This window comes from Oncorhynchus tshawytscha, linkage group LG14 (genome assembly GCF_018296145.1).
Source record: "Oncorhynchus tshawytscha isolate Ot180627B linkage group LG14, Otsh_v2.0, whole genome shotgun sequence".
NCBI classification, from domain to species: domain Eukaryota; kingdom Metazoa; phylum Chordata; class Actinopteri; order Salmoniformes; family Salmonidae; genus Oncorhynchus; species Oncorhynchus tshawytscha.
Window position 1 is genome coordinate 42,217,000 of NC_056442.1, and position 21,958 is coordinate 42,238,957.

Here is a 21,958-nt window from a genome sequence, read left to right on the forward strand (position 1 = left end):
AGACAAGGAGGAGGAGCAACTTCAGTGGAGGGACTGGTGAAGTGTTTTTCAGTCCTCTCTATGTTCTAAGAATGCATTCTTGCCAGTGAATCTGGCATCACCATCTGGGCATACAAATCAGACAATAGAGTGTTGTCCCCATTGCTGGGAAATAACCAGGAAATAACCTGGTTAAATAACCTAACCAGTTGGACTGCATTCTTTCATTACAATCCAAACAACTAAATGAATAGAACTTCACAAGCATAGTCCTATTCATTATCTTAAAAATGCATTACTTTCAGAAGTTTTCATATTGGTAAGCAGGGACCAACTGGGACCAGAAATTAGGCATTTCTAACACACCGGCCCATTTTTCCTCCAGATGCCCCATTATTAGCCAAATAATTATACATATGTGCAAAAACACCAACTTAGACAGGCCCATTGTGCTACAGATCGATCAGCCCATCTGTCATTTACCAGAACTGCCCTATGGCCAGTCTGTGTCTGTAGGAATGTATGACACAGATGACATACAGCATTACAACCAATAGGCTACTAAGGAATACATCTGTTTTTCAAAGACTTCATGGAAATATCTCACATAAGGTTAAGGTTTGCATGGCCTTGCTAAGACTAGTAGCTGGTAGGGAGTAAAGTTACCTTTGATGAAACCTCTTGCAACCTTTCCATCTCACATTGCCTTATAGTTGCAGTTGGGTTAAGGCTGCTAGAACAACTGCTACATGTTTACCTATATTTAATTGGGGTGGCAGGTACCCTAGTGGTTGGAGCATTGCTGGATCGAATCCCCGAGCTGACAAGGTAAAAATATGTTGTTCTGCTCCTGAACAAGGCAGTTAACCCACTGTTCCCCCGGTAGGCTGTCATTGTAAATAAGAATTTGTTCTTAACTGACTTGCCTAGTTAAAGAAAGGTTAAATAAACATTTTAATGAAATTGAAGGGACCCAAAATGCCCTTTGAAACCAAATCACTTTACAGCACAGTAGAGTGGCAAGTGGTTTTAACAGTGCACCCTTCAGGTCAAATATAGTAATTTTGGCATTATGTTCAATAACGCCAGCTCTCTTGTCTACCAGTCAAGGTTACGTCCTCACCAGGGGAGAACTACTGCCCACTCTCATTGAAGCCATGTGAGTTCAAGGCCGATTTAAAAATCCCGGTACTGCAGGCATTGTTAGCAGAAAAGAGGACACCGCCATTATAGTGAATTGAAAAATGTGAATCTTCATGTACCTCCGCAATGGTTCGTTGGACAAAGTTTATGGGGAAATTAATAGCATTTTTGTAGGGTTTTTGGATAAACACAGAAAATAAGGTCTGTGGTAAACACAGTTTTTTTTCTATGAGATCATCTTCATCAGCTACACAACATTTTGTGAATTTTTAAGCATTTGTGTCATTTAAAAAGCACATAAAGACTTCATAATTTATAAAGATCATGTTAACTAACTGATATTATCTCATAGTACAAAACATATAAGATCTCCTAAGCCTGTGTTTACCACATACCTTTTCAACGTTTATCTCAAAACCCTATTCTTTCCCCATAGGATGGCTGAATGAACCAGAGAGAACTCATTTCCGGGCTTTAGGACTACAAGCTGACAAGCTCTATTGATTCTTCACATAGGAATGAATGGTGTCGATGGCTTTGTCCAATCATATGCAGTCCTTGGTCCTCACCCCAAAAGTAGACAAGTCTACAGATATATGATCTTAATTTGACCAGATTCTCACAGCAGATTATAATTAATGGACAGTTTTGTAGGGCAAAAAAAAATGTTTAAGTGGAAATTACAAACTTAAGAAGCCTTTTTAAACTTTAAATACACTACAAGTTTGTATTTCCTGCAATGCAAATTAAGATCCTACTTCTGTACATTGATTGGGAGTGGTTGAATAAGTGACACAAAAACCACGACTCATCTAATCCAATTCATGCATAATACAATGTTACACCTTAACCCTTTAGATAGGAGAAAGGCTGACTGCAGACTAAAACAGAAGGATCACAGTTCTTACATTGATCCTTGACTAAACAAAACACATTTTGAGGAACGAAAATACTTAGTATTCTAAGTTATTGCAAGAGTGACCAGGCGACCAATAGGCAGAGACAATTTGTGATTTACTACATTGCAACTTTTATTCATGTGGTCATCATAGAGAGGTGCAGTCCTCTTAGAATAGATCTATGAATAGACACTCCTTCCTGTCTGGCCTGCTCAGCAAGGTGTGTCCAAACTCAAATAGCAGTTATTCATCCCACGGTGGTGCGTACAGGGAGACAGTACAGGGTGGCAGTACAGGTGTGTCATCCGTGCATGTGAGTTTCTGCATGAGTGTGTGTCTGCATGTGTGTTTACTCTGTTATTGCCCCCCTCCCTCCCTCCCTCCCTCCCTCCCTCCCTCCCTCCCTCCCTCCCTCCCTCCCTCCCTCCCTCCCTCCCTCCCTCCCTCCCTCCCTCCCTCCATCTCTCTCTCTCTCTCTCTCTCTCTCTCCCTCTCTCCCTCTCTGTCTTTCTCTCTGTGTTAGTTTGAATGTATACACAGTAATCTCCTCCTGATCCTGTCTGATAGGTGAGCTGCCGTTGCACAGGCAGAGCAGCTTAGGTAGCCAGAGAGCACAGAACTGAGAAGGACAGAAGAGAACATCACCAACAAAAGAGAGATCATGTTTTCCACCAGAGTAAAACATTAACAATACACTGAGAATAAAAAGGAAGGAGAAACACAGGAAAGAATGGATTTTCAGACAAGAGTAAAGCGAATGCTCCAGAATGCAGAATGACCCAGTAGACACTCCGTACTGGTGAGAATATATGGACCTGGGGATCTAATGTGGCCTTTGCGGCTCTGGGACGCACAGGAAGTCGCTCTTTTCCTCAGCCTCACATTGTATGTGTGCCACCTAGGTATGTATCCTACCCATACATGGAAACACTTCTGTCAGCATGTATTCATATATGGAAATACTGATTTGAATGTGTTTAAATAGGTGAGTACTTGCGTGTTTAAGGGCATGCCTATGTTTGCCTCAGGGTGTATGATGTATGCCAATCACTTGCAGAAGAAACTTTCTTCTGGTACCAGTTGACTAACTTTGAGTATTCTCCAACATTTGATCTGATGTGGTTTGTACCGGTGTATCAGAATAATAGTACAGTTAGACACACAGTGGTTTGTTAATTCACCAAAACTTTGATATGGAATGATGGTTTCAAGACATTCTTCTGGCAGCCAAATGTTTCTCTGTCATTCTTTCCACACTGTAACAAAATTATTTGTGCATGCTTCATCTTGAGTGCATGCTTCATCTTTAGTTGGACTGGTGCGTCTGAGTCAGTAATTCACATTGATTGCAACACATCTTACATGATAAAACAACCGAAAGCAAGTAGCCATGTGGGTAATTCAAAACCCATCAATCAATCAATCAAATGTATTTATAAAGCCTTTTTACATCAGCAGAGTGCTTATACTGAAACCCAGCCTAAAACTCCAAAAAGCAAGCAATGCAGATGTAGAAGCACGGTGGATAGGAAAAACTCCCTAGAAAGGCAGGAACCTAGGAAGAAACCTATAGAGGAACCAGGCTCTGAGGGGTGGCCAGTCCTCTTCTGGCTGATAACGGTGCAGATTTTAAGAGTACATGGCCATTTAGGCCAGATTGTTCTTCAAGATGTTCAAACATTCATAAATGACCAGAAGGGTCAAATAATAATCACAGTGGTTATAGAGGTTGCAACAGGCCAGCACCTCAGGAGTAAATGTCAGTTGGCTTTTCATAGCCAAGCATTCAGAGGTCGAAAAAGGAAGTGTGGTAAGAGAGGTAGAGAGAGAGAGAGAGAGAGAGAGAGAGAGAGAGAGAGAGAGAGAGAGAGAGAGAGAGAGAGAGAGAGAGAGAGAGAGAGAGAGAGAGAGAGAGAGAGAGAGAGAGAGAGAGAGAGAGAGAGAGAGAGAGAGAGAGAGAGAGAGAGAGAGAGAGAGAGAGAGAGAGAGAGAGAGAGCGAAAGAGGGAGGGTCGAAACAGCAGGTCCAGGACAAGGTACCACGTCCGGTGAACAGGTCAGGGTTCCATAGCCGCAGGCAGAACAGCAGAAATGAAGATCTCCCCCACCGCACGAGCCTGAGTGGGCGCAAAACCTGACAATTCGAGTATAGCAACAAAGGCCTGGCACGACGTGATGCACCCCTCATAGGGATGGCATGAGAGAGCACTAGCAAGTCAGTGACTCAGCCCCCGTAGTATGGTAAGAGACAGAGAATCCCAGTGGAGAGAGGGGAGCCGGCCAGGCAGAGACAGCAGGGGTGGTTCATCACTCCAGTGCTTTGCAGTTCACCTTCGCACCCCATGGGCCAGACTATACTCAGTCATTTGACCTACTGAAGAGATGAGTCTTCAGAAAAACTTAAAGGTCAAGACAGAGTCTGTCTCTCTCACATAGATAGGCATTCCATAAAAATGGAGCTCTATAGGAGAAAGCCCTGCCTCAAGCTGTTTGCTTAATTATTCTAGGAACAATAAGGAGGCCTGCATGACCGTGGGGTACGTGTATGTAATGCTTTGTAGGTTAGCAGTAAAAGCTTGAAATCAGCCCTAGCCTTAACAGTCAAGATTCTAGCAGCTGTATTTAGCACTAGCTGAAGTTGATTTAGTGCTTTATCCGGGTAGCCAGGGAGTAGAGCTTTGCAGAATTCTACTCTCGATGTGACAAAAGCATGGATTCGCATTTCTGCGTAATTTTCTGACAAAAAGTAAAAGATGTTTGCAATGGTTTGAAGATGGAAAAAAGCTGCTCTTGGTCCTTTACAGTTTTATTTATTTATTTATTTGAATTTTACCCCCTTTTCTCCCCAATTTCATGGTATCCAATTGTTAGTAATTACTATCTTGTCTCATCGCTACAACTCCCGTACGGGCTCGGGAGAGACTAGCAATCTGGTTATCATGCACTGTGCCCAGCCTGTCACAGGAGTCGCTAGTGTGCAATGAGACAAGGATATCCCTACCGGCCAAACCCTCCCTAACCCAGGCGACGCTATACCAATTGCGAGTCGACCCACGGATCTCCAGGTCACAGCCGGCTGCGACAGAGCCTGGGCACAAACCCAGAGTCTCTGGTGGCACAGCTAGCACTGCGATGCAGTGCCCTAGACCACTGCGCCACCCAGGAGGCCCTCCCAGTTTTATTTTGATACAACTGTACAACCATTGAGATTAATTGTCAGTTCAAACAGAAGATCGCTTTGTTTCTTGAGACCTAGAGCTAGCATCTATATTTTGTCCAAGTTTAAAAGTAAAAACATTTGCCGCCATTCACTTCCATATGTCTGAAACACAGGTTTTCAAGGTAGGCAATTTTGGGGATTCACCATGTTTCATCAAAGTGTCATCTGCATAGCAGTGAAAGTTAACATTGTGTTTCCGAATGACATCCCTAAGAGGTATACACTGAGTGTCCCAAACATTAGGAACACCTACTCTTTCCATGACAGGTGTATCCAGGTGAAAGCTATTATCCCTTATTGATGTTACTTTTGAAATCCACTTCAATCAGTGTCGATGGGGAGAATACTTTATTTTTTTATTTTTTTTATTTCACCTTTATTTAACCAGGTAGGCTAGTTGAGAACAAGTTCTCATTTGCAACTGCGACCTGGCCAAGATAAAGCATAGCAGTGTGAACAGACAACACAGAGTTACACATGGAGTAAACAATTAACAAGTCAATAACACAGTAGAAAAAAAAGAGAGTCTATATACATTGTGTGCAAAAGGCATGAGGAGGTAGACAATTTTGTCAGTCTTGCTCCCAGGCAGACTAAATAACTTTTTGCCCGCTTTGAGGACAATACAGTGCCACTGACACGGCCTGCAACGAAAACATGCGGTCTCTCCTTCACTGCAGCCGAAGTGAGTAAGACATTTAAACGTGTTAACCCTCGCAAGGCTGCAGGCCCAGACGGCATCCCCAGCAGCGCCCTCAGAGCATGCGCAGACCAGCTGGCCGGTGTGTTTACGGACATATTCAATCAATCCCTATACCAGTCTGCTGTTCCCACATGCTTCAAGAGGGCCACCATTGTTCCTGTTCCCAAGAAAGCTAAGGTAACTGAGCTAAACGACTACCGCCCGTAGTACTCACATCCGTCATCATGAAGTGCTTTGAGAGACTAGTCAAGGACCATATCACCTCCACCCTACCTGACACCCTAGACCCACTCCAATTTGCTTACCGCCCAAATAGGTCCACAGACGATACAATCTCAACCACACTGCACACTGCCCTAACCCATCTGGACAAGAGGAATACCTATGTGAGAATGCTGTTCATCGACTACAGCTCGGCATTCAACACCATAGTACCCTCCAAGCTCGTCATCAAGCTCGAGACCCTGGGTCTCGACCCCGCCCTGTGCAACTGGGTTCTGGACTTCCTGACGGGCCGCCCCCAGGTGGTGAGGGTAGGCAACAACATCTCCTCCCCGCTGATCCTCAACACTGGGGCCCCACAAGGGTGCGTTCTGAGCCCTCTCCTGTACTCCCTGTTCACCCACGACTGCGTGGCCATGCACGCCTCCAACTCAATCATCAAGTTTGCGGACGACACAACAGTGGTAGGCTTGATTACCAACAACGACGAGACGGCCTACAGGGAGGAGGTGAGGGCCCTCGGAGTGTGGTGTCAGGAAAATAACCTCACACTCAACATCAACAAAACTAAGGAGATGATTGTGGACTTCAGGAAACAGCAGAGGGAACACCCCCATCCACATCGATGGAACAGTAGTGGAGAGGGTAGCAAGTTTTAAGTTCCTCGGCATACCCATCACAGACAAACTGAATTGGTCCACTCACACAGACAGCATCGTGAGGAAGGCGCAGCAGCGCCTCTTCAACCTCAGGAGGCTGAAGAAATTCGGCTTGTCACCAAAAGCACTCACAAACTTCTACAGATGCACAATCGAGAGCATCCTGGCGGGCTGTATCACCGCCTGGTATGGCAACTGCACCGCCCTCAACCGTAAGGCTCTCCAGAGGGTAGTGAGGTCTGCACAACGCATCACCGGGGGCAAACTACCTGCCCTCCAGGACACCTACACCACCCGATGCTACAGGAAGGCCATAAAGATCATCAAGGACATCAACCACCCGAGCCACTGCCTGTTCACCCCGCTGTCATCCAGAAGGCGAGGTCAGTACAGGTGCATCAAAGCTGGGACCGAGAGACTGAAAAACAGCTTCTATCTCAAGGCCATCAGACTGTTAAACAGCCACCACTAACATTGAGTGGCTACTGCCAACACACTGTCAATGACACTGACTCTACTCCAGCCACTTTAATAATGGGAATTGATGGGAAATGATGTAAATATATCACTAGCCACTTTAAACAATGCTACCTTATATAATGTTACTTACCCTACATTATTCATCTCATATGCATACGTAGATACTGTACTCTATATCATCGACTGCATCCTTATGTAATACATGTATCACTAGCCACTTTAACTATGCCACTTGGTTTACATACTCATCTCATATGTATATACTGTACTCGATATCATCTACTGTATCTTGCCTATGCTGCTCTGTACCATCACTCATTCATATATCCTTATGTACATATTCTTTATCCCCTTACACTGTGTATAAGACAGTAGTTTTTTTTTTGGAATTGTTAGTTAGATTACTTGTTCGTTATTACTGCATTGTCGGAACTAGAAGCACAAGCATTTCGCTACACTCGCATTAACATCTGCTAACCATGTGTATGTGACAAATAAAATTTGATTTGATTTGATTTGATTTAAAAGTCTCCAACTTCAGCGATTTTTGCAATTTGTTCCAGTCACAGGCAGCAGAGAACTGGAACGAAAGGCGGCCAAATGAGGTGTTGGCTTTAGGGATGATCAGTGAGATACACCTGCTGGAGCGCGTGCTACGGGTGGGTGTTGCCATCGTGACCAGTGAACTGAGATAAGGCGGAGCTTTACCTAGCATGGACTTGTAGATGACCTGGAGCCAGTGGGTCTGGCGACAAATATGTAGCAGGTTAAAGAAGGACTTTTAAGCCTTGAGACAATTGAGACATGGATTGTGTGCCATTCAGAAGTTGAATGGGCAAGACAAAAGTTTATGTGCCTTTAAACGGGGTATGGTAGTAGGTGCCAGGTTTGAATGTGTCAAGAACTGCAATGCTGCTGGGTCTTCATGCTCAACAGTCTCCCGTGTGTATCAAGAATGGTCCACCACCCAAAGAACATCCAGCTGACTTGACACAACTGTGGGAAGCATTTGAGTCAACATGGGCCAGCATCCCTGTGGAACACTTTCGTAGAGTCCATGCACTGATGAATTGAGGCTGTTCTGAGGGCAAAAGAGGGTGCAACTCAATATTAGGAAGGTGTTCCTAATGTTTTATACACTCAGTTAAATAGAACTTTGAGCAACACCAAAACCATCCACATAAACAAACTGATATCTTCCTGTCAGATAAGATCTAAAGCAGGCAAGAACTTGTCCGAGTATCCAAGCTAGTTGGAAGAATTCCAATTTGGTGGAGAGCTATTTGCGTTCCAATTTTCTGGAAGCTTGCTTCAGGGCTTGGGTATTTTCTGTATATCAGGGGAGCTAGTTTCTTGTGACAAATGTTTTTGTTTTTAGCAGTGTAACGGCATCTCAAATCAAATCAAATCAAAGTTTATTTGTCACGTGCGCCGAATCCAACAGGTGTAGACCTTACAGTGAAATGCTTACTTACAGGCTCTCAACAATGGTGCGAAAAAAGGTACAGTATGTGTGTGTGTGTAGGTAAGTAGAGAAATAAAACAGCAGTAAAAAGACATTTGAAAAAAGACTAGCATGCTATATACAGACACCTGTTAGTCAGGCTTATTGAGGTAGTATGTACATGTAGATATCGTTAAAGCGACTATGCATATATGATGAACAGAGAGTAGCAGAAGCGTAAAAAGAGGGGTTGGCAGGTGGTGGGACACAATGCAGATAGCCTGGTTAGCCAATGTGCGAGAGCACTGGTTGGCCGGGCCATTTAGGTAGTATGTACATGAATGTATAGTTAAAATGACTATGCATATAAGATAAACAGAGAGTAGCAGCAGCGTAAAAGAGGGGTTGGGGGAGTCACACAATGCAAATAGTCCGGGTAACGATTTAGTTACCTGTTCAGGAGTCTTATGGCTTGGGGGTAAAAACTGCTGAGAAGCCTTTTTGTCCTAGATTTGGCACTCCCGTACCGCTTGCCATGCAGTAGTAGAGAGAACAGTCTATGACTGGGGTGGCTGGGGTCTTTGACAATTTTTAGAGCCTTCCTCTGACACCGCCTGGTGTAGAAGTCCTGGATGGCAGGCAGCTTTGCCCTAGTGATGTACTGGGCCGTAGGCACTACCCTCTGAAGTGCCTTGCGGTCGGAGACTGAGCAATTGCCGTACCAGGCAATGATGCAACCTGTCAGGATGCTCTCGATGTTGCAGCTGTAGAACCTTTTGAGGATCTCAGGACCCATGCCAAATCTTATTAGTTTCCTGAGGGGGAATAGGCTCTGCCGTGCCCTCTTCACGACTGTCTTGGTGTGTTTGGACCATTCCAGTTTGTTGTTGATGTGGACACCAAGGAATTTGAAGCTCTCAAACTGCTCCACTATAGCCCCGTCGATGAGAATGGGGACGTGCTCGGTGCTCCTTTTCCTGTAGTCCACAATCATCTCCTTAGTCTTGGTTACGTTGAGGGATAGGTTGTTGTTCTGGCACCACCCGGCCAGGTCTCTGACCTCCTCCCTATAGGCTGTCTCGTCGTTGTCGGTGATCAGGCCTACCACTGTTGTGTCATCAGCAAACTTAATGATGGTATTGGAGTCGTGCCTGGCCATGCAGTCGTGGGTGAACAGGGAGTACAGGAGAGGACTGAGCACGCACCCCTGGGGAGCTCCAGTGTTGAGGATCAGCGTGGCAGATGTGTTGCTACCTACCCTCACCACCTGGTGGCGGCCTGTCAGGAAGTCCAGGGTCCAGTTGCAGAGGGAGGTGTTTAGTCCCAGGATCCTTAGCTTGGTGATGAACTTTGAGGGTACTATGGTGTTGAACACTGAGCTGTAGTCAATGAACAGCATTCTCACATAGGTGTTTCTTTTGTCCAGGTGGGAAAGGGCAGTGTGGAGTGCAATAGAGATTGCATCATCTGTGGATGTGTTTGGGCGGTATGCAAATTGGAGTGGGTCTAGGGTTTCTGGGATAATGGTGTTGATGTGAGCCATTACCAGCCTTTCAAAGCACTTCATGTCTACGGACGTGAGTGCTACGGGTCTGTAGTCATTTAGGCAGGTTGCCTTTGTGTTCTTGGGCACAGGAGAAGGTATTACGCGAGGTTAAGTTTAGATCCTTGGTTAGGTGGTTAACTGATTTTTGTACTCTGGCGTCCTTGGGTAGGTGGAAGGAGTCTGGAAGGGCATTTAGGAATCTTTGGGTTGACCGAAAATGTATAGCAAGGGTTGTGGTCTGAGCTAATTATTTGTTGTGATTGCAAACCTAATAAAATGCTGGTCCTATAGTCCAGGATTATGAGGAAAAACTCAATGGGGAAAACTGAGCTGACTACACTGACTGTGCTGGGAACAGACTCCACTAAGCTGGCAGACTGGCTAACACCCTGATGCCTGCACCCATCTCATTGTGGAGCGAGAGGAGTTAGAGACCTGTCTGTGATGATAGATAAGATGAGAGCACCACTCCAGTCCGTCACTCCTCAGCAGGCCAGACTTGGTCCTGTTGGTGGTGAGTACCAGGAAGAGGGACAGTTATGTATAAATTCTATATTTTGGGAGGGGCATGAAACAGTTTGAGTTGTGTTATTCTGCTGTAGAGCTCATCACTCCCACTAACTGGGAGGGGGCCAGAGACAGTTACTCAATGCCAACACATCTTTTTAGTTAAGGTACACGCCAAAGTTTTGTTGCACTTGGTGACCTTTCATCCTAATATCGTCGGTGCCGACATTGATAACAATATCCCTATAACCTACACTCTTCAGACTAGCCTTTACATCGGTAACCCTGCCCCCTGGTAAACAATATATGATTGCTGGATAATTATTTTTCAGTCTAATATTGTGGTTAATGGAGTCGCCAATGACTAGTGTTTTCAATTTGTCAGAGTGAATGGTGGGAGGCTTCGGTGGCTCAGACCCGGTAACGGGTGGAGGAGAGACCTGGAAAGTCTTGGGCTCTGACTCGGGCTCTGACTCGGGCTCTGACTCCGACTCGTTGGTTGGTGGGGAAAACCAGTTGAAAGTTTCTATCGGCTGAATGAGCGACAAAGGTTGAGCATGCCGACAGCATTTCTTTCCAGAAGCCATAAGCTTGTTTGGCAAGTTTCAAAGAAGACGAACTAAGAACAACCTGTTATTAAAGAGAGTGACGCAGAAGGTTCACAGTACCATGAAGGAACCTGTTCTATAGTATAATATATTTTTCAATTCCTAACATTTCTAACATCTTACTGGTCTCAAGACTGACTTGGACATGACTTAGGTTTCAGGCTTATAGGCGTGCACATCATTGACGACCTAGAATGGTCCCTTCACACAGACAGTGTGGTGAAGGAGGTGCAACAGCGCCTCTTCAACCACAGGAGGCTGAAGAATTTCGGCATGGCTCCTAAGACCCTCATGAATTTCTACACATGCACCATTAAGAGCCTCTTGTCGGGATGTATCACTGCCTGGTACAGCAATTGCACCATTCGCAACCGCAGGGCTCTCCAGAGGTTGGAACGGTCAGACCAACACATCATCGGGGGCAAACGGCATGCCCTCCAGGACATCTACAGCACCTTGTGTCACAGGAAGGCCATCAAGGACCTCAGCCATAAGCCATGGCTATTTTACCCACTACCATCTAGAAGGTGAAGACAGTACAAAAGCTGGGACCGAGAGACTGATAAACTGCTTTTATCTCCAGGTCACCACTAGCCATCCTTCGCCCAGCACCCTGCCCTGAACCTCACTGTTACTAGCAGGCTACCTGGTACACTAACCTGCACCTTATAAAATTGCATGTAATAATGTTTACATACTGTACTGTTTTTCCCACTTTATAGGTACATTGCATTCAGAAAGTATTCAGACCCCTTGACTTTTTCCACATGTTGTTACATTTTGCCTTATTCTAAAATGGATGGGGAAAAAATGTTCCTCATCAATCTACACATAATACCCCATTGCTCTCTGAGGATGTGTTGGTACCATTCTTTATTCATGGCTGTGTTCTTAGGCAAACTTGTGAGTGAGCCCACTCCCTTGGCTGAGAAGCAACCCCACACATGAATGGTCTCAGGATGCTTTACTGTTGGCATGACACAGGACTGATGGTAGTGCTCACCTTGTCTTCTCCGGACAAGCTTTTTTCCAGGTGCCCCAAACAATCGGAAAGGGAATTCATCAGAGAAAATGATTGTACCCCAGTCCTCAGCAGTCCAATCCCTGTACCTTTTGCAGAATATCAGTCTGTCCCTGATGTTTTTCCTGGAGAGAAGTGGCTTCTTTGCTGCCCTTCTTGATATCAGGCCATCCTCAAAATGTCTTCGCCTCACTGTGCGTGCAGATTCACTCACACCTGCCTGCTGCCATTCCTGAGCAAGCTCTGTGCTGGTGGTGCCCCGATCCCGTAGCTGAATCAACTTTAGGAGACGGTCCTGGAGCTTGCTGGACTTTCTTGGGCACCCTGAAGCCTTCTTCACAACAATTGAACCGCTCTCCTTGAAGTTCTTGATGATCTGATAAATGGTTGATTTAGGTGCAATCTTACTGGCAGCAATATCCTTGCCTGTGAAGCCCTTTTTGTGCAAAGCAATGGTGACGGCACATGTTTCCTTGCAGGTAAACATGTTTGACAGAGGAAGAACAATAATTCCAAGCACCACCCTCCTTTGGAAGCTTACAGTCTGTTATTCGAATTCAATCAGCATGACAGAGGGATCTCCAGCCTTGTCCTCGTCAACACTCACACCTGTGTTATTGAGAGAATCACTGACATGATGTCAGCTGGTCCTTTTGTGGCAGGGCTGAAATGCAGTGGAAATGTTTTTTGGAGATTCATTGCATTTGCATGGCAAAGAGGGAAAGAGGAAATTAATTGCAATTCATCTGATCACTCTTTATAACATTCTGGTTTATATGCAAATTGCCATCATACAAACTGAGGCAGCAGACTTTGTGAAAATTAATATTGTGTCATTCTCAAAACTTTTGGCCACGACTGTACATATGAGATGAGTAATGCAAAATATGTAAACATTATTAAAGTGACTAGTGTTACAATTATTAAAGTGGCCAGTGATTTCAAGTCTATGTATATAGGGCAGCAACCTCTACTTTGCTAGTAATGGCTATTTAACAGTCTGATGGCCTTGAGACAGAAGCTGTTTTTCAGTCTCTCTTGTACTGACCTAGCCTTCTGGATGATAACAGGGTGAACAGGCAGTGGCTTGTGTGGTGGTTGTCCTTGATGATCTTTTTGGCATTCCTGTGACATCGGGTGCCGTAGGTGTCCTGGAGGGCAGGTAGTTTGCGATGGGCAGACCGCACCACCCTCTGCCTGCAATTGCAGGCAGTGCAGTTTCCATACCAGGCAGTGATACAGCCCGACAGGATACTCTCAATTGTGCATCTGTAAAAGTTTTAGAAAGTTTTAGGTGTAAAGCCAAATTTCTTCAGCCTCCTGAGGTTAAAAAGGCACTGTTGCACCTCCTTTGGCACACTTTCCTGAAGTCCACGATCATCTCCTTTGTTTTGTTGATGTTGGGTGAGAGGTTATTTACCTGGCACCACACTCCCAGGGCCCTCACCTCCTCGATGTCTCGTCATTGTTGGTAATCAAGCCTACTACTGTTGTGACGCCTGCAAACTTGATGATTGAGTTGGAGGCGTGCGTGGCCACGCGGTCATGGGTGAACAGGGAGTACAGGAGGGGGCTAAGCATGCATTCTTGTGGGGCCCCATTGTTGAGGATCAGCGAAGTGGAGGTGTTGTTTCCTACCTTCACCACCCAGGGGCGGCCTGTCAGGAAGTCCAGGACCCAGTTTCACAGGGCGGGGTAGGGTGTCAGGTAAGGTAGAGGTGATATGATCCTTGACTAGTCTCTCAAAGCACTTCATGATGACAGAAGTGAGTGCTACGGGCCGATCGTCATTTAGTTCAGTTACATTTGCTTTCCTGGGTACAGGAAACAATGGTGGACATCTTGAAACACGTGGGGTCAACAGACGGATAGGGAGAGATTGAATATGTCTGTAAACACTCCAGCCAGCTGGTCTGCACATGCTCTGAGGACGTGGCTGGGGATGCTGTCTGGGCCAGCAGCCTTGCGAGGGTTAACGTGTGTATTGTTTTGTATTTTCTAGGTATTACTGCACTGTTGAAGCTTGAAACACTAGCATTTCGCTGCACCTGCGATAACATCTGCAAATCTGTATACGCAACCGATAAACTTTGATTTGAGATGAGCGAAGCGCTAGAATCACATAAAACATCAGTGTGTGGGTCATAATATGTTGATTTATCTGATTCTAAAATACAAATCATATATATCAAGTTCTCTCTATCATACATTAACCAGCACTGTTCCTCTCTTTCCCTTCCTCCCTCCACTATGTCCTTCCTCTGGCAGCTGGAGCCATCTCCATATGGTCTCCACAGCAGAGTCTGACCAGGCCTGTCCAACAGGATGTATTGTTCTCTGTGGACATATCCTGTGTTGGGATTCCCACCATACAGTGGACCTTTATGTCTGGCAGGGTGAGCAGAGACATTGGGGCGTGGCAACCTGGTGGGTTTACCAATGTATCAGAGGACTACATGGACAGAGTCCACACATACACTAATGGATCTATGGGACTGTCGGACCTACGTATTCAGGACGCCGGCTTCTATGTGATCACTGCGACTGAACTGTCCGGGAGCAGCAAAGATGAAGGATTTGTCTTGAAGGTGGAAGGTGAGTGAATAGTGGGCGCAGGCCTGTATCACAATGTGGCATTTTGCTTTAGTCTACAGTGTTAGTGTTTCATCATAGCTGACATTTACAAGAACCCCTTTATGGAACTGTTTTCCTCTCAGTCCTGGAGACGGTTTCTGTAGCGGCCTTATGGTGTTAATGAACAGTATCTTTACAAGTAGTTCAGTACAAGTGACCTTCATTTCTGAGTAAGCTAGTTAGTGGAAGTGAGAATGAACATGGTGTGTTCTCCCTCCCTGTGTTGTAGAGGTTCTGTATGAGGACCTCCAGTACCTGGCAGTATTTGCTGTAGGGCTGGTCTCCCTGGCTGGCTTTCTCATGGTCTCCATGTGGCTCATGGACAAAGCCTACTGCCGGATCAAGGCATGGAGACAGAGGCGGCAGATGCCAGGTAAATTATTTTAGAATGCTTTTTGGTGTAGATACATTTAGTAATTCAAAGACTCAAGTTTAATTGTTCTTGTGTGTACTTGGTTTTTGTCATTGAATCTCATGTTTTTCTCTCCAGAGAATGATGTAACGGACCTGCAACCTCTCTGATATGAAGATCTATGAGACAGCCAGATGACACTGCCCAACAACCAATCTGAGCTCAAATTAAAGACTAATGTTAAGGGTCCACAGCATGTAAATATGACCAGTTTACTGATTCCAGGAACAGATGAAGGATTGTCAACCTTACATGCCTCAAGACTAGCTGCATGTATTATTTTACTGTACACACAACAGCTGATATTAGTCCATGCTATTTTATGTAAGGAAACACACTGACAAGCGGAAACAAATAATATATTTATTTTCAGAGTTTTTTTTACTGTAACAACATTTGAAATATATATTTTTACATCGACACGGGTAAGTCAAATGTCCAAGCAATTATACTAACATCAATGCATGATTTCAACAAAAGTGGACCAAGTTTGTTTTCTATGTGCTGAATCCTATCAGAGACAGCAAGAGAGAGAGTGTGATAGTGGCCTGACCTAAGGACAGGGGGTGAGGGCAGCCATGAGAAGCTCCATCTTGTAGACAAAGTTGCGTCCCTCCATCTTACTCCAGTGGACCTCCTTGTAGGGACCTCGCAGGTGGTTCCACTTCCCATCCTGGATGACGTCAGACTTGGGCAGCTCCTTGCTCTGGCTGCGTGGGAACTGGACCAGGACCTTACAGCCACTCTCTGGACCGTTACGCACTGGAGAAGATGCATCACATTCATTTGGACAAATGTTACCATTATCTTATACATTTCAGTCATTCCAATCATTATATTAGTTTTCAGACTAAATTAGTTGTTTAAGGTGTATAACATCCAATATGCCAGATTGATTGATTGATTGAAGACGGTACCTGAGATGGCGTATTCCCCGTTGGAGGAGGCGACGGTGATGGCCGAGGCATTACCGATGCTCTCCACAGAGCCCAGGCCCACATGGTTACTGAAGCTCAGAACATGCCAACCCATCACCTTAGCCAGCTGCTGTACCGCATGGACCTGGTGCTGAGACATCTGTAGTACCAGGGGAGAGACACAGGGGACACTGTTACTCACACTGGTTCAGACAGGCAGCTACAAAAAGGCTACATCAATACTTTGAAATTGATTTGAATAAAAGTTTCCCTGGAGCAATAAGCCAAGTGAAGAACTAAGTCTAGCAAATGTTATGTACATTAGAATATATAGCTGGCTTCGAGCTATACTTGTGTAATACAGGGTACATAAACAGCAGTTGGCGGTGATGTGACAGCAGTCAGTGTGTCCCTTGACCTGGGAGAGAAGGAAGTCCTGCAGCTCCTGTTCCTGGTGAGAGAGTGTGATGACACGGCCGTCCCTGTGCACCACTCGTATCTGCTCAACCCCTATGTTCAGCTGCAGCTGGATAGACCTGCACACACCCACACAGAAGGTCATGGAACATTCTTTCTCCATGGTCAAAGTTTATTGCTAGACAAGACTTTTTATTTCTACCGAATGTTGAAATAGCTGAATAATTGCCCAATTAAATTGGTGGTAATTCATTAAGGTGAAACCTCTTCTTCCGTTATTCGAGCAAGGAACCTAACTTTTCCCCCTTTAATTTATTCTCACCATATATTGAGGCCGTATTACAACCGGCCGTGATTGGGAGTCCCATAGGACGGCGCACCATTGGCCCAGTGTCAGCTGGGTTTGGCCGGTGTAGGCCGGTATTGTAAATAAGATATTTTTCTCAACCAACTTGCCTAGAAGATATGTTGACACTTCCTGGCCCAGAAGTATATTCTCTAAACACTGTCCCTTAAACCATGTAGAAAGAGTACTCTCTGCCTCTGTTGCTCTGGCCTAGCCAGTCCTCCTGGCTTTAACAGTACTCTTCCTCTGTTGCTCTGGCCTAGCCAGTCCTCCTGGCTTTAACAGTACTCTGCCTCTGTTGCTCTGGCCTAGCCAGTCCTCCTGGCTTTAACAGTACTCTGCCGCTGTTGCTCTGGCTTGGCTCCTGCTCCACTTACTTGCAGATCTGCTCGTAACCCTGGGAGGTGATGAGGACTTTGACACTGGACTCGTACACGTCGTTGATGTTGGACCAGTGGGCCTGGATCTGGGGGTCTTCTATACGGCTGGCCAGGCTGTCGATGGTCCGCGCCGTCCTGAAACAGACACGAGTGGTGGACTTGCAGTCAATGTTGATTTGCTGTCCTGTAAAATGTTTATTCAGTAACATATTGTTTCATTGTGCAAACATTTTCATGATTTGTGATTTGACAAAAAAAGATAAGTGGTGCTTTGAGTGAAACAACAAGCCTGACAGAAGAATATTATTAAAAAATAAAACAGTATGACAGTATGAGCTTATCATTGATGTGGTGTTTTTGTGCCTACCTGCTGCGTAGGAAGATGTGTTTGGCCTGTTTGATGATCTTCTCCAGTAGGCCCTCATTCTGCTGCAGGTTGGAGATCTCAGCCTTGTCATAGGCCATGGGCCCTGCCATACGCTGCCTTTTGTGGCCAAAGGGGGCACTAGCCGGATGGGGCATCACTATCGAACTCAGGGTCTGCTTGTGGAACTGTGGGTGGGAAGGGCGGGGCATTTATATTGATCAATATGTATCACAGTTCACACAATCAGCATTGATACACACATGTGCATATGTACAAGATTAAATAAAACAAGGGGGGCTTAGTTTGGTCAGTATCTGTCTGAGTATGTCTTTGGTCAACAATATAATTACTAGATGGCCAGGTTCAATTTAGTTCCAGAATTCTCCACCCAGAAAGACTGGCGGACCCACCTCTCTCATGAGTTGGTGCAGGTTGTGTTCTAAAACGTAGAGGTGGTCGTCGGGTTTAGGTTTCTCTGGTGACGCCCTCTGGTTCTTCTTCTCTCCAGTGGAGTGACACAGAGAAATGGACAACTGGAGACCTGCAGGGAGGATAGACAACCTCAATAGTGGTGTAATACAGAAATCTCTTAAGAGTAGGACTCTGCACAGCTGACGAGGGGTGAATAACAGCAAAATAACAGCTACTGCATCTCTGGACACTTAGAACGCACTACTCCAGGTAATAGACAACAACAAAAAAACACATTGATTTTGCAAAATGCATGGTTTCATGGAGTATTAATTTTCCATAGGCTACAATAACTCTCCTAAAAGCATTGTGAAGTGTCCTCACCTGGGAAGGGTTGAGAAATGATCTGGTTCTTGACTACGATGTGGGGGATCTGGGACTTGATCTGAACCGCCTCCCGGGACAGCTGGGCAAAAATCTCCTTACAGAGCAGCACATTCTGGGCAGCTTCCAGCTTCACATGCCACGGCTGAGTGCCTGCTTTAGCTTTAGGCTGCCTCCTGAACAGACTCACAGTGCCTAGGTCACCTATGTCAGGGGCTTGTTTCTGGATTGAAACCTGGAAGACAACACAATGTTTGAGAGGCCAGGCCGAACATCAACATTATCACAATGAGGTATGTTCCCTGAGCAGTATCTATTCACTTTGATGTAAGCTGATCCCTCCAGATCACTGGGGATCTGGACGTTCAGTGGACAGTAATCCTCCGGGAGCTTCTTGTCCAGGTCGATGTCTGTGTTCTTTATCACCTCAAAGGTGCCGGCATGAGGAAACAAGGATCCTGCAGAGAGATACATGGCATTAGAAATTAGCTATATTATGTCATAAAAACAATGAATGTGCAGAAGGTGGTAAATACTGCAATGACACTAAATGAGACATTTGAGCAGAGTTAACGCCTCCACACCTGCGCTCCTGTAGCTGAGGTCTCCCAGGATCTTGTCTCCTACTTTGCGTAGTTTCCACTGCGAGCGGAGCCGCAGCAGCTCTGAGTTGAAGTCTCTCTGTCTCCTGTTCTCCTGGTTCTCTGCCACTGACTTGCTTAGTTTATCTGCCCCCTTCAGGAGCAGCTGAGCTGCTGTGGCCAAAGACTTCTTCTTACTGATGAGCTGGAAGACCTGTGGCGTCTATAGTAAGGAGTGAGGTAGGGAGGTCAGGGAAGAGAGAGTGAGGTAATAGGTTCATGTCAAACAGTCCAGTGGCTTCATCTCCTTCATCTGCAGTGACCTCAAAACACAGGATAGATCAAAGTAAGCAATATGTTGGATGTGTATTGTGTACCAGGAATTAGCTTTCATTATCAGTTTAGTTATTCCACGTCAGTGCAAATGAAGACAGAATGAAGAAAGAACCACTTAAGACTACTGAGATGCATTGAAAAGATTGAAGTCCTGAGTAAAGCCACTTAGCTAGGCCTACCTTTCCGGCTGAGGGGTCCTGGGACACTGGGTCCAGGGCCATGTACTTCTTCTCCTTGACTACGCTGAGGACGTCGTATAGCACACACATCTCTGTCAGGGAGCTGCGGAGGTTGTTACGCACAGAGTCCCAGGGCCACAAGGATGGCTGGAACTTCACTGTGGCTGGAAGGAGGAGGAGCAAGTATCAATCAACCATTCTGTTCAGATCAACTCCCTACTGAGCTCTTAATAGAAATCATAAGTGTTGCTTCAGATTTGGGCCGGGTACATACCAGTATTGCGATACTCATTAGTATCGTGGCAAGAAACAAAACACGAAGCGGATTTTACTTTTTAGGAAAACAGACCTAATGTTGGAAACAAATGTCAATGTTGTCATCCAGTCATATTTATTGATTTTCCAAGCTATAGCACACAATGTTTTACAGACAGCAGGTTTTCAAAGGACCAAAGAGTTAGTTCTGCTTTGTGTTTTCATTTATGCCATGGAAAAAATATTGTGCTATTGGTATCATTGCAGCCCTGCTACAGATGTCTATCAGATGGTCTCAGGAACATAAGGTTTTTCGATAATAACTCTCCAAGGCAGAAATAATACCTTTACAGTCAATTAATGAAGATGGTGTAGACTGTCGTGGAAATTCAGTACTGAGAGAGATTTGGTAATTTCTTCAAACAATCATCTTTATTTAATATCAATTAATTATTGCAATAATGAGGCTGGTCGACCCCCCCACCCTTGAGTGTTGGACCAAGTAACCTAACCTTCACACATATGCAGAGTACTTTATATTGCTGACACTAACAATGCTCAGCCATGGTTGGTTCAACCCCCCTCATGCAGACCAAAGAGCATCATAAGCCACTCTGGGTTCATCCTGTCGTTATCTGCATGTGGGTTGTTGTCTTAACCCAAACCCTGGCTTAGTTTCCTAGATGCAAAGATGATTTTGAGACCATGAGGGATTGTTCTACTCCTAAGCTATCTCTAGGAAAAACACATTGTCTATGGAATGCTGTCGTTAACTCATTTGTCAGCTCAAGCCATCTCTGCAGGGAACTAGAGTGGAGACCATAAAAACACAGACACTAACAGGACAGAAATATCCTCATATTTGTTAAGTATTAATATCAAACAAAATCAGGTAAATGTGTAATTTTTCTATCACAAGACAAACACTGAATGTGTCCATGGGGTGACATACCTTCATCCTCCTCTGGCTCTTGATTCCCCCACTCCTGGGGGTCCCTGGGCTCTGTTTCCACCCCCTCTTCATCTGAGTCTGATCCCTGGCCAAAGTCGATCCTCTGGGCTAGCTTGGCCAGGTTCTGGGACATAGACAAGGGAGGGACATATGTCTCCATGCCATCCAAAGACACCTCCTGGACCTGCTTCTCGCAGGACGACTCGATGCTGACACGCACTGCTGGACCACTACCCGACATGTTGATGGCGAAGAGGAGTCCCACCTAAAGCAAAACCAGTCTAATCACTACATTTTACCCACCATAGCTATGATGATCACAGACCATGGGCAAGTTTAGACAAATAAGGAGCTAGCTAAAAAGACTACAGCTATCCATGTGGAAAATATAATTGGCTAACTTAGCTAGTTGGCAATGAGTGATGCTAGGTATTGTCACATACTGTAGCTAAGTTAAGTTAGCTAGTTAAGTTTAGCATTGGCTAACAACAGATAGCTAGCTAAACAAAGCAAACAAGCCAGTCCGATTAGCCTAGTATAAAATCCAGCTCCCTAATGCAGATTACAATTAGATACAAGTGGAGTACAATTTATGTTATACAAACGATTTTCAACAGAATGTGAGATAGCTAACTAGCTATATATAAATATAGCTCACCGTTAAGAAAATGGCGACTTTTGCAATGTCTTCTTCGTGTGTACTGTCCTTGAAACCTACCACTGGTCGTGGGCTATGCTGCCACCTACAGTGCATTTCAGTGTACAATATGGGTACGTCCCACACATACTGTGTGTTCAGGCAATTTTGTGTTTAATAACTGATAAAGAAAACAATTTCGTCAAGTATTTTGTTTATTAAAGATCCAATGCAGCAGTGTTTAACTCAATATCAAATCAAAAGTCAATTTTTATCTCAACAAAGAATCTATCAGCAAAGTCAGAGCTAGTAAGAGGGAA

At 45.1% G+C, this 21,958-nt stretch overlaps 2 protein-coding genes across 2 annotated transcripts; one reads left to right on the top strand and one right to left on the bottom strand.

Annotated features, from left to right (window-relative positions):
• Positions 1-2,555: 2,555 nt before the first annotated feature.
• Positions 2,556-15,839, top strand: LOC112267233 (V-set and transmembrane domain-containing protein 5). The gene is made up of 4 exons (XM_024445458.2): positions 2,556-2,923; positions 14,699-15,025; positions 15,294-15,437; positions 15,555-15,839. The coding sequence occupies exons 1-4, from the start codon at positions 2,848-2,850 to the stop codon at positions 15,584-15,586; spliced, it is 579 nt and encodes a 192-aa protein (XP_024301226.1). The 5' UTR covers positions 2,556-2,847; the 3' UTR covers positions 15,587-15,839.
• Positions 15,826-21,747, bottom strand: LOC112267232 (mediator of RNA polymerase II transcription subunit 17). Its single transcript, XM_024445456.2, has 12 exons — positions 21,660-21,747; positions 21,002-21,266; positions 19,795-19,958; positions 19,283-19,502; positions 19,020-19,156; positions 18,699-18,933; positions 18,314-18,444; positions 17,904-18,088; positions 17,534-17,671; positions 16,812-16,929; positions 16,394-16,553; positions 15,826-16,238 (listed from the first exon to the last, which is right to left on the bottom strand). Exons 2-12 carry the CDS (start codon positions 21,240-21,242, stop codon positions 16,030-16,032), a joined length of 1,938 nt encoding a protein of 645 aa, XP_024301224.1. The 5' UTR covers positions 21,243-21,266; positions 21,660-21,747; the 3' UTR covers positions 15,826-16,029.
• Positions 21,748-21,958: the final 211 nt, after the last annotated feature.